The sequence below is a fragment of the Haliaeetus leucocephalus genome, unplaced genomic scaffold (genome assembly GCF_000737465.1).
Source record: "Haliaeetus leucocephalus isolate CR32 unplaced genomic scaffold, Haliaeetus_leucocephalus-4.0 Scaffold871, whole genome shotgun sequence".
Lineage (NCBI taxonomy): Eukaryota > Metazoa > Chordata > Aves > Accipitriformes > Accipitridae > Haliaeetus > Haliaeetus leucocephalus.
In genome coordinates, this window is record NW_010973307.1 from 3,834,261 (window position 1) to 3,846,924 (window position 12,664).

General features: G+C 51.5%; 1 protein-coding gene across 8 annotated transcripts in view; it reads right to left on the reverse strand.

Moving 5' to 3' along the window:
• Window positions 1-222: 222 nt before the first annotated feature.
• The window catches only part of EXTL3 (exostosin-like glycosyltransferase 3), a 113,586-nt gene continuing 101,144 nt past the window's right edge, over window positions 223-12,664 (reverse strand). For 4 of the 8 annotated variants that reach the window (XR_775364.1, XR_775363.1, XR_775365.1 and 1 more), the window contains 5 exons: window positions 9,853-9,980; window positions 6,220-6,364; window positions 5,076-5,204; window positions 2,652-3,135; window positions 748-1,675 (listed from right to left, as the gene is read on the reverse strand). Coding sequence is in view for 2 of the 8 variants with exons in the window: in XM_010583144.1 (XP_010581446.1) it covers window positions 2,926-3,135; window positions 5,076-5,204; window positions 6,220-6,364; window positions 9,853-9,980 (612 nt within the window). In the remaining 6 variants the exon portion in view is untranslated. Of the gene's footprint in view, window positions 711-747; window positions 1,676-2,551; window positions 3,136-5,075; window positions 5,205-6,219; window positions 6,365-9,852; window positions 9,981-12,664 lie in introns of those variants that run through there. The other 4 variants (XR_775367.1, XR_775368.1, XM_010583144.1 and 1 more) reach the window with 4 other exon arrangements.

Consider the following 12,664-nt stretch of genomic DNA (forward strand, 5'->3'; position numbering starts at 1 on the left):
ACCCGACCCCTGGCTACCACAGCACTGGCAATCCTCCTAAAAAACCAACACTTCAAGCAAGAGTTGAGCGCGTCAAGAGCCTGGGAAGAACAAGAATTTGGATTTCCACCACTGATCTCTCCATTTCTACTGGTCTTGAACTGAAACGCACCAACGGAAAGGATGAAACCCCCAACCTTGGGTCAGCTGCCAGCTCTGACTGCAGCCAAGCAATGAGACAGCAAACCCCAACGCAAATACTTCACATCACATCCCCCTTTTCCAAGCTCCCTGTATTACTGTCTCTCACCAGAATAACGAAATTCCCCTTAAGGTTTTTTCAAAACAAGTTGCCGAGAAGCGTATCTCTGTTTATATAAAGTGCAATCCACAGCTGCTGGCATCCATCCTTACTCCCTTTTGACTCTTGCCATGTGGGCAGAGGGCTGGGGAAGGCAGAGCTGCCTCCACCCTTGGATGACACCAGGGACCTGTGCTGTAGGTGAGCGACCGCATCGCTGGTAACGAACCACCTGTTAATGAGGGGAGAATTAAAGCAGAGGAGTGTCAGGCCCCTCAGGGATGCTGAAGCTGGTGCAGTTGCTGAAGAGTGCCACATTTCCACTCTGAGCAGGGGCAGAAAACATCCTTCCAGGTGTTTCAGGGCCTCACAGGAGTCTCCAGTTGCATTTCTCAAGAGACTGACCCTTCACATGCTCCGTTTCAAGCACCTGATGTTAAAACAAAAAGAGAGTGGAAAGGAAAAAAAAAACATACAGAGAGGAAAAGACACCTTGATCGTATTTCGGTGCGGTCTGTAGTGCTGGTGAAGGCACGAGCTGTTGGCTCTGCTGGGGACAGGCTGCCCCTTCCCTTCCCCTTACCAAGGAGCAAGTGTCGGTGACCCCCACCCACAGGGCTGACATGAAAATTTGGCTGAAGCACAGCTGGAGAGGCCATGTAACACCCCAAAAACGTGGTGCAGGCTGCAGGGGAGGAGTGGGGACAGGGCTGACCTTACGAGTGAGCCCAGGAGCTGCTGATGGACCATCCCCGCTGCTCCTCTTTTGGGACACAACCAGGTGGTAACATCCTTCTGCTGCAGGGTGCCGGGATGCTGAGCTGCAACCTGCCACAGTGGAAGTCAGGCCAGGAAAACCGGGGACATTGAGGTGAATCACCATCTACCCAGCAAGAGCTTCTCCAGGCTGCTCTTAAACATCTGGGATGCACTGAGGGAGAACATCACACAAGAGAGGGCAACCTGTGTCCTTCCCTCTTCTTACAGGCCAGGATTGAAGCAGAACGGAGCAGCGAGTTGAGCGCAGAGGTCGGGCGATCACACGGACGTGACGGCGTTTCGCTTTGGTGGGAGACACCAACTCCGAAAACAGCCCCGTGAAGGCAATCCCAGCAGCGTCTCCCAGTTCACGCAAAGGAAAGGCCTTGGCTGGATTAACCTTCGAACGCAGCCCGAGGCCATGGCATGAGTGTGGACGGGATGGGGGTTTAAGGCAGTTACGCTGAGGCCCACGGGCAAACCTGACGTGGGCACGTTTCGTCCTGGGATGGGGGACGGGGCAGAGCAGGGACTCCGGCCCACAGTGCAGCCCCAGCTCCGGCACAGGCAGGCTGGGCTGGTGCTCTGCTTATCTGCGTACAGATTAAGGGTTCAGTGTCTTCTCCTTCCGCCACTCTGCAAAAATGCGAAGCGATCTCAAGAGAAGGCCCCGATATCCCGACTGCCATCGCACCAGCGCTGAAAGCTGAACTAGTGCCTGCTCCCCCTGCAGCGACCGGGCACTGCGAAGAGCTGACTCTCGGCAGACTGCGTCCACGCTTGGATGCTTCTGGGGAAGAGGTTTATTTTCTCAGCAAAGGCTCATGCAGCCGATCTCGGAGTGCTGCCGGAGCAGCTCTCCAGGGCTCTCGCAGCTGCCTTTGGTGCTGCAGCGGCTGTAGAAAACCGCAGGCCAAGGCAGCCTGCTCGAACGCACGAGCCTGGGGCATTGCTAGCCCCTGCTGTGCTGCAGATGGATCACTCCCAAGCCCCAAACGTGCTCCCTGTCTTCAGAGGTTTAGCAGCACCTGCAGTGTGCCGCGTGGGCTGGAAAAAGGACACCGAGAATGAGACCGCGGCAACCAAACTCCCCCAGGGCTGTGACACGGGACCTGGTGCAGTGCTGGGAGCTGGGAAAAGACCCTCCGGGGCCAACCTCTTCCCTGCTCGCCCCTCTCCAAGGGCAGGGCTCAGGGTGGTGAGCAGAGCAGAGCAAAGAGCTCATCACCAGCCAACACCTGAAAGTCCTCAGTAGTAGCCACAGGGCAAGACGAGCCAGGACATGGTATGCAGGAGGGGAGGAGAAGGGCTGCCCCGCGGGAGGGGAGGAGAAGGGCTGCCCCGCGGGAGAAAAGCTGCCTTGATACTGGGAATAACCTCTCTGCAGTCAAACACCTCCAACCTGGCCTTGCTACAGTCCCCCTCAAGCGGGCAGACAGTTCCAGAGGGGAAAACAGGGTGGGTAGGGTGGAGGGAAGAATAGAAAAGGAAAAAAAAAAAAAAAGCCTCACGCGGCAAATCTAAAACACTTTCATTTTAAATAACAATAATTATAATTAAAAAGAATGGCTGCCCTTGGCTAGCAAAGGGGCAGAGCTACTAGCCAACACACCATTCCTCAGTGTACGATCCTAGGCAGTGTCTTTACAGAAGCCGTGAGATCCTGTTCCCTGTCGCTCAGTCGAGGTGCTGTGGGGAGAGCGGGAAGGGAGGGGAAAACGTGCCCGTCCAAATCCAGGACGTCCCTTTTGCTCCGCGGGAGGGAGGCCAGAGTCAATAGCAAAAGGTGTTTTGCACTCACAGCCCCATCAGGAAAGCCACCCTCTGCCCTCACCCGCCTCCGGCTGAAGTTCGGAGAGCCGAGGGCGCCCGGCTGCCGCCCGCTTCTAGATGAACTTGAAGCATTTTGTCTTGTCGTGGGGCAGGCGGGTCTTGAAGAGGACCGAGTCCACACGGAACTGGGTGTACAGGAGGGGCATGTACCCGTACACCTTGACGAAGAAGTTGATGCACTTGTGTCGCTCGTGGAAGTGAGAGTCATCGTGCGAAAGTGCCTGGGGGCACCCGGGGCAGCGGAAAGTCCAGCGGGAGGTCACCTGGAATGAGAGGGACAAAGATGGTCGCTGACACGTTTGCCTGCAACACCCCGCAGCCGGGGGGAACACCCTGCTTGTGCCCAAGGCACTGCGTGGGGGGACTTGGCTTGACGTCCTGCGTGACATGCCGCAGACCGGGCACAGATTTGGCCGTGCTCTCCCTGGCTGCCACGTGTCCCTTGGAGGGTGTCCAGGCAAGGAAGGACATGGTCCACATCAGCTCTGTCAGAGCAGAGACTTAAGGGGGGGACATGATGATCTACTAATGTTTAGTTACTTTTTTCTGGTTTTATGTTTGAGAAGCTGTTTCAGGAAAAAAAAGACCTTGAGAAACCAACTCCTTTCCTTTCACAGACTACAGATAGAATCATTGAATCACAGTATGGTTTGGGTTGGAAGGGACCGTTAAAGGTCATCCAGTCCAACCCCCTGCCATGAGCAGGGACACCTTCAACCAGATCAGGTTGCTCAGAGCCCCGTCCAACCTGACCTTGAATGGTTCCAGGGATGGGGCATCGACCACCTCTCTGGGCAACCTGGGCCAGCGCCTCACCACCCTCAGCATAAAAAATGTCTTCCTTATATCTAGTCTGAATCTCCCCTCTTTTAGTTTAAAACCATTACCTCTTGTCCTATCGCTTCAGGCCCTGCTAAAAAGTCTGTCCCCATCTTTCTTCCAAGCCCCTTTAGGTACTGGAAGGCTGCTGTAAGGTCTGCCTGGAGCCTTCTCTTCTCCAGGCTGAACAACCCCAACTCTCTCAGCCTGTCCTCACAGCAGAGGTGTTCCAGCCCTCTGACCATTTTTGTATCCCTCCTCTGGACCCGCTCCAACAGGTCCATGTCTCTCCTGTGCTGAGGACCCCAGAGCTGGACTCAGGACTCCAGGTGGGGTCTCACCCGATCGGAGCAGAGGGGCAGAATCCCCTCCCTTGACCCGCTGGCCACAGATGCTACAGAAGAATTAGCAATTTGGGGTGTCTCTTGTTTTAGGCACCCAGAGGAAAATCTTTGGAGGGGGCTCCTGTTTTCAGGAGGTGCTGAGGGGCCACCCACTGATTAAAGGGCCTCCTGTCCATGTTGAATCAGACATCAGACATCCCATTGCAGTACCCTTTGGTTTTGGTCTGATTCTCCTCTCAGCTGCACCAAACTCTACAACCTCCACTTCATAGTAGCTCCAGATGGGAAGAACACCACACGGAAAAACCCACCCATCGTATTTACGGCCAAGACCCATCTCTAAGGCAGCTGGCCTGCGACAGTGAGACATATGCAGGGCTGTAAAGACCAGTTTGCCAGCAGCAATAAAGAGCAGAATGATCTGCATCCAAAATTCATGCTCAAAATTGTGACATACATTTGTTATCACTGGGCAGGAATATTTCAGCTAGGCTGCAGTGTTTAGACCAACAGCCCTCCGCACACAGATAAGTCTAAATGTCTCTGGAAAGCTACACGAAATCAGCAAGAAAATCATTCCTACTTGTGCTGTATGTTATGGAAATACAGAAATTTTTCCTTTTTGGGAAGGAAGGCTCAGAAGGGCCTTTGCTAAGCCAGGAAACCCTCCAGTCTGAGCTGCAGTGTAAGTCAAACCCCAACTCATCTGCTTGCCATGGCAGGGATTTGACTGCTTCTAAGGGGTTACAGTGAGTTTTCACACCTTTTTGAACACACACTACATCTCCTCGAGGCCAGAGGCCATGCTGACAGCCTTGAGCATGTCACGCTTGCAATGCAGCACTTCAGAGAGGCAGTGCAGCCAGATTTTGGCAAGGGCAGCACATACTGCACAGCACAGCTTCTGCGCTGAGATAAAGGGAACTGGATTTCCCCTAGAGCAGCCTCCTGACATGCTTCTTGCCTTTCAGAGACATCAACCAAACCACTGTTTCTCCAGAAATACAAAGACCAGTACAAGCGTCCACCCGGCGCTTTACCTTTATGGGAGGTTTTCTTGTCAGGTGAGAGACCAGGAAGTTCATGGCGATGTCCTCGCAGTTGATGTACTCATCCACCATGTCGCGGATGGCTTGCGGCATCACGTAGGAGTACAGGTAGGCGTAGTACTGGGGAAAGGATAAAAAGCACAACGTTGCTCAAGGTGGTCCCAAGCAGCAAGTGCCCACCATCGCTGGTGCCATCTGCACCAGGCCTGGAGCAGTCGTGGCACCACAGGTGAGTATCAAGACGACTCGCTGGGACATGTCTGACTGAGGTCAAGGACGCCAGTGGAGAGACTCCCCATAATGGAGTTAATCCTGCATCCAGAAGATCTACTGTAGCCACAGCAAATCTACCCCACAGCCACCACCCTGACCAAGTCCCAAGGCTCCTGTAACTTCTGAAGTTGAGAAATAACGGTTTCAGCCCCCTCAGATCTTGCTGTCTTTGCTGCTGCAGAGTCAGCATGGCAGCAGTAGCTGGTGGATTACATTCCCACCGTGATATGACAGCTCAGGACATTCCCCTTGGGAAAACAGCCCATTCTTTTCTCAAGGCCTGTTTGCCCACTGTTGTCTCTCCCATACAGAGAGGCACACATCACAGAGCCACTTCTGGCACTGCTCCCTTCCAACATAAAAGAAACCAGCCACCTCTCACACCTACCAGCCAACCTGTGCCACCAGGCAGCTGCAGAAACCCATGACTTCCCTGCAAATTGCAACACTTTTGAGTCTGTTAAAGATGCTGCAGTAAAGACGCATGGCAGGCAATCCCATGGCCCGCCTCGCCCTCACTGAGAGCATTGCTGAAACACGCTTGGCCCCAGTCTCCATCCACCTGCTTCAGTGCCGTGGTGCTTCTCACATGGCACAAGCATAGGCAGCTCCTCGAGGAGACCGCTTGCTGGGACACAGACCAGTTGCTGGCTGTGTTTCAGTTTGGAGAAAGGGAGGGAAAAGGAGTCGTGAGCTCCAAAACGTGTTCTTTTTAGGAAAAAAAAAAAACAAACCACAAAACCCAACAACAACAACAACAACAACAAAAAAAAACCCCAAAACCCAACCCCACAAACATACAGACTCTGGTTGCTCTGAGAAGGAAGGGAAAGCTCAGGGCTTTGTGGTGACAAAATCTCACCTTATGGAAGAAGGCAGCACCAGTGAGCACCATAGAGAGCTCGCAAGAGTAGTTAGAGTTGTAGAGCCAGGACTGATGGGGGATGTCCCACGCGTGGTAGCGCCCTGGGAAGCCAACGATGCGGTCCCTTGCCTCTCTCCAGACACTGCAAACACAAAGCCTTTCAGTGAGACACAAACCTGGGGACCCTGTCTGGAGATGAGCACGGCTCTGGCTGAGAACCACTACACACAGGACTATGCCCTCAATGCCAATGGACCAGATCCCAAGGTGGGGCTGCAAGTGATAAGAGATGCCTATACATAAAAAAGTTTGGCAACTGCTCGTCCAAAGAACGGCCAACATACATTGTAGTTTGGGCAAAAAGGATTAACATAGTTAAAGCATCCAATTACCTTGCTTTAAAGTCCATTTTATTTTTTTAAAATAAAAATAAAGAGAATTCCAACATGCAAAAGACGTCTTTTTACATAGGCTGTGCAGTGCAAACTCACCCACCTCCTCAGCACAGAAGCTCCACTGTTGGTGGGAGGGACCGACTGGCTGTCACAGCTGCCTGAGTGACACCTGAACAAGGTCTCACCCTGAGATAACTCTGATTTCTTTCCTATTGTAGTGCAGGAAAGGGGTGAATGCAGAAATCTTGCCTTTAATGGACAGGCAGAATTTGTTGACCTTCTCTTGTTAAAGGTTAAGAGCTATTAGATGTGAACTGAAGCACACCTTGGTCAGCTCTCCCAAGCACAGACCAACGTTGCTTGGTACAAAGCTGAGCTGCTCACCTTGGTCCTCTCCTAGAGGCATGTTCAAGTTGCTTTTTCACAGGGAAAGTGCTACTACCTCATAAATTAGGGCATTTCTAAATTCTAAGGGCTGTTCTGTAGGTTTAAAAGAAAACTAACAAAAAAGCCCAGTGGCCCAAAATTAGTTTCTGAATTACACAGAGAATGGAAAACATAAGACCTCGGATGGAAAGGCAGAGAAAGAGACAGGGAAATCCAGCAAGATGGGAAACTTCGATTTGCCACCAGCTTCCCGCAGCCCATGCAGGGGCATCACCGCACAACACATACGCCAGCGCTGCTTCTCTCTTATTTCCCTTCTATGGAAAGGCCAGAGCAGCCAAGGCTTGGCCTGGGAGCAACCCAGCACCTCCTGGCCTCTTCCCCCAAATCCCTGGGACTTTCCATCTCCCACAAGCTCAGTTTCTTCCTCTGTAAAGCTGAGGTAACATCAAGCTCCCTTTAGGAAAGCTGCTGAGATGCTGAAGACCCTGGTGCCTCCAGATGGAGGATGTGGAGTGCCAAACTGCCAGCTTCCCATTCCAAACCAGTACCCAGCAGCTTCCCAGGCTCTGTCCATATGGGAAAAACCTCTGGGGCCATAAGCACATCCTTCGCCCTAACACACACTCACAGCTGAGCCATAGGGAATTAAATCGTGAGGTTTGCATGTGAAAGCGTGGACTTGCTTAATATTCTGCTCTCCTCTGAAGCTCACTCTCCTCGAGAAAAATCCCACAGGATAGCTGCAACACTGACAGGACTAATTAAGAACAAAGTCAGTGCCTAATGCCTAACCTGGGAAATACAGCCAGCTTCCACTGACAGGGGTGCCAGCTTCCTTTGGATCATCTGATCCCATCTCCCTGTCCAAGTGACTCCAGACTACAAGAAACAAGTCCCAGGCGGCAGCCTGTTGGACACAGAAGGGTTTTTCCCTTCTTCACAGGCACAAAATAGGGCAGAAAATGGCCTTTTTGCTTTTTTCCCCTCATGTGCATGCGAGTTCCTCCCACAACCCCTGTTCCCATGGAGAGGTACAGAAGCAATGGCTGCAGGGCAATGCTGGGCTGCTGAAGAGACTGAGTTTCCAAGAGCCCTGAGCTTTCATTACACTTACTGACACAGACAGGAGTAAAGATGTGTTTATTGTTATATCCTCTACTCAAATTAATGAAACTCTGATATAACCTGGTAATGAAAACTGAGTAATTAACACCACCAGCAGCTTCCCTGGCACTATCCTCCCAGCAAGCACTTATTTGCTGCGGTTGCTGTCAATCCAGCGTGATTGTTTTGAAAAGCCAGAGTCGAAACTACTCATTCCCTTTCACTTCTCCCACGCCTCGCTTTCCTATGAACATGACACTTTTTCCTTCCCAGCTCAGCCAGAAAAATAAGGATTTCTCCAGAGAATTGTTTTGGGTGTGCTCCTCAGAAAGGTTTGCTCGGGGTGCCCGCCTCCAGCCCTCTCCTGAGCAGCAAACAGAGCAAGAAGAGGCTCCTGCCCCAAGAATTACAGCCTGAAGCAAAGTTTCGACAAAACACAGTTGTTATGGGCAGAGGTTCACTCAATTGCCGAGACACTGTCTCTTCCCTGGCAGAATGCGTTAACACAGGGAGACTTTGCGGGAACAAGGTGTTTGTAAGCAGGGATATGAGTGAGAATAATATGCGGCACTTATAATTTTCATTTGATGCTCTCCAGGGCTAACTGGTAAAGCCTCAGCCAGGCGCTGTGGATGAGCAAAGGAAAACGGAGACCAAAGAGGGGGAGAAAACAGCCAAGTTCAGATAAAGAGCCTGAAACAGGGCATGGAAGGGAAAGTCAGGAGTCCTGACGCCTACTCCCCTGCTTTAATCACTTTAACACCTCATTTGTCATCTCTCAGAGAGAGCTTGTTGGGTTTCCAGGCATTTTGTGCCTTTTAATCTTCCTCCCAAACATGAGCCAACACGTTTTGGTGAGAGTGGAGAGCTGGTCCCCGTCTCCCGCCCCCAGCCAGCTGCTGGGTGCTCTCGGATTAGCAATCACAGCCCCCGCTCCTGGGCTGGCGGGCTGATGAGCCGCAGCCAAACAAGCGCCAGCGCTCTCTCCTCGTGCCATCCTCACTCCCCGGCACCTCTTTGGCAGCCGGCGAGGTTTCGCTCTACGAGCTGCAGAAGCAGCCTGCAGAAACCTCCCACAGCAGAAGCCCACATAACTGCTTTCTCCCTTGGCCCCATAATTGGGAAACTTTTTGCCAGGGCAAAGTCAAGGGAAAACATAGATACTGAAGCAGAAAGGGGGTGGGAATGAGAACAACCAGCACCAGCCTTTTCTGTGTAACATCTGTCTTTTCCATGCTCTGCAGAAAAAAACCACCAAAATAGCTGTCACATCCCAATGTCACACGGAGCAAAGAGGATGGCAGTCTACCGCGAGCACACGAGCATCACGTCCTGCAGCAGCTGCGAATGTCCTGGCCTTGCCAACGGCACATGAAGTATAGAGTGCAACAGCCTCTTGGATTTGTTTTCCAGTTTCCTTCCACCCTAGGAAGCCACACGCTCCCAAAACCATGAAGGGAACGTTGTCAGCACAACAAAAGCTGAAGAGTCAAGGTTAGGAAGCACGAGAATCAGGGTTGCCTGGACAACCTGAAATCAGCCCACCTGCCTGCACTCATTAAACTGTTCATTACCGCTTATTACGCCTCCAAGAAATTGAGTTGGAAAGCCACAGGAAGGAATGTGCTAGCCTTAATTTTGGCCCCAGCTTTAGCCATGAGGCCATGCTACACCTGGGCAGACCCTGGATGCAGAAAACATCAGTTTAGGTCTAAAGCCTACATGCGTGGAGGCTACTCACCGGAACCCAAACATGATCTCGTCGTGGCGAAGGTGAGCATCGTCATCAATGGACAGGATGGCCTCCGTCTCAATCTCATCCCACGGCAGGAACCGGTTGTTCAGGCTGTTCTTCTCTGTGCGGACAACCTAAGAGATGAACACACAATAGTTACGGTGGCTCTACATGCCCAGAGAAGAGATTTAGGGGCTGGGGCTGCGCACTCCAGCTGCGTGCTCCAGCATTTTCACCCTGCTTCAGAGACCCTGTGATGGAGAAATGCTGTCTAAGAAAAAAGCATCCGCTCAGTCCGGCACCAGCTCCAGCTTCCAGCCTTTCTACCTGCTGCCTCCTGCCCGTCTTGTAGGACTGCCGAAGCTGAACCCAAGCCCCATGATGCCAGGTACCAGGTGTAATGGCTGGGCTTGTGGTCACCTGCCCTCTCGCACGCAGGACGGCGGCTCTGCAGTAATGAAGAGAGGAAAACACAGCAGCTGCAGCTGGTCTCTGCTATGGTCCCTGAAGAAGTAGCCCTAGCAGCATTTCTCCAGTGCTGATCTAAACTGAATTGTTTCTGCACCTACCCATGATTTCTGCCTTGGACACAACTCGTTTGCAATGCCTCCCTCTCTTAAAACTCTTCCAACCTCCCGGCCTGTGCAATTTCCCTTATCCCCAGCCACACACATGTAAAATCGCACTGAATTTCTCCCTCTTCTTCACTGCCCCTTCCACGCTGGACCTGTTCTCTCCCTTGCTCTTACACTTTTCGCCTGCCCTGGCTGATCTATAGTCACTCAGTTCATCCCAGGCTTCCCGTCCCATTCAATCCCTCCAGTCATTTCTCTGGCTCTCCTCTGAACAATCTCTTTTGATTTAAAAATAAAGTCCAGCCTGGTGAAAAGAATAAGGCGTCACAGCAATAAAACTCCATTAAATAAGATTACATTTGATCACACAAAAAAAGGCCACACTGAAACCATTAACAGTGGAAAATATTTGTATTGGGGATCTGCATGACAGCTGGTACGATTAAATTCCCATGTAAAGCCAGTGTTAGTGCTTTCATCTGTCAATAGCTGCTGGGGGTGGGGGGAAGGAACATTTGACAAGAACGCATTAAAATATTTCACTGAAGATCTATCAAAAGCATGAACAATTTATTGCAGGGAGGTGAACAAATTATGCAGCTCTAAGCCGTGGTGGAGCAGGGCCAGAGCCGAGCCAGCAGCACTCCCACCCCAGGAGGGCTGCGATGCAATTAGTAGCCATAGGAGAAGGCAAAAGCAGAGACAGACAATGCCGGTGCAGGAATTTCTTCCCCCTCTCCCTCCCAAGGTGGAAAAGCATGACAAAAATCAGCACGGCGTTTGTATTTACTTTCACAGTCAGCGTGAGCCAGCAGATGCTTCCAGGGATAGCTTCTCTATCTGGAAACTGCTGGAAAAGAGCAGTTGCAGGGATCACAGTGGGAATGGGCGATGAGGAGGGAAGCGGGAGAGGAGGCAACTCCACACACCGATTCAGGGGAAGCAGCTAGTAAGACAGGAATCAAAAAACCAGGAGGTTTGGAATGGTATGGCCCTAAGGCACTGACCCAGGAGGCCAAGGAAGACCTGGACAGAAGGAGGCCAGCACAGGCTTCGAGAAAACCACCTCCACAGAAGCATCACCAACCCAACAGGCTGCGGGCATCCTCTGGATGCATCAACCAGGAAAGGAGAGGAGCCAAGAGTGGTCCCCAAATTGTCGACAAGGAGAATTTAAAATTTCTCCTACATCGCCAAGGCTCTTATCTGTAAATGGTTTTAGCAAACCCAAGTGCTCTTGCAGCTGCACCAGGAGGACCAAATCTGCTGGCTCAGAAACAGGGGCTGTGGCTCGAGATGGGGCAGCTGGGCCCCGCTCAGAGTTGCTTTTTAGACTGGAACAGCACTTTGGCAAACCAATACGACAACAAAACCAAGAACATCGCATGGGGCAGCAAAGCAGACCTTGGTGGGCGCTGCTGAATGCCTCCAGTGGGACAGAAGCATTTCACCTTCTTAACTAAGAGCCATAAGGCCCAAATTCCAACTCTTTCCTAATTAATCACCCAGTGCATCGTTGCATTTACAGGATCTGATTTTATTATGTGAGAAGTTAAACGCCTTAGGAAATTTTCTGCCTCCCACACCTGGCCAGCTCCTTTCCCACTCAGCACATGGGCAACCCACCCTGCACACCAGCTCTCAGCTGCTTCATGAAGACTTCAGGATCAGCAGCATTTGCAAAAACCACCTGAGAGTAGCTTTCATGGTTTCTGACACAGGCAAGGGCCCCTCCAGTAAATTCCAGTCTGGACCAGTTGTGAACTGGTCATCACTCTCTCCAGCTCAACAACAATATAAGATGAGTTTCTGAAAGCAGCACCTTTCTCCTGATGAAGTCCTATGACCACCAAATTTTACCTCCCGTTGCAGATCCCACCTTCTAAGAAGTTTGCAAACTTACTAAAACCAGCCCCAATACATAATTTAGCCTTCTGCTAAAGAGCATGTACCACACTGTGTCTCTGCTGTTACGATGGTATTTCCTCAGAAAGCCTGATCTCATTGAAGTCTTTGGGTGTCCTACTCATTAGGATTAGTGGACACTGGATTGAGTCCATAGTAAATTGATATGCTTTCCAGGCAAGGTCCTGCCTTGCTAGTTGAAGATGTATGGATGGACAAAGGACAAAAGAGCAGCAGCAGAAACCCCTCTCTGCCTCACTGATGCGCTGGGAAGTGGGTACCACTTTGAATTTATCAGACTCCTACTCACCGTGGGTCATCTCAGCTTCTCAGGAAAG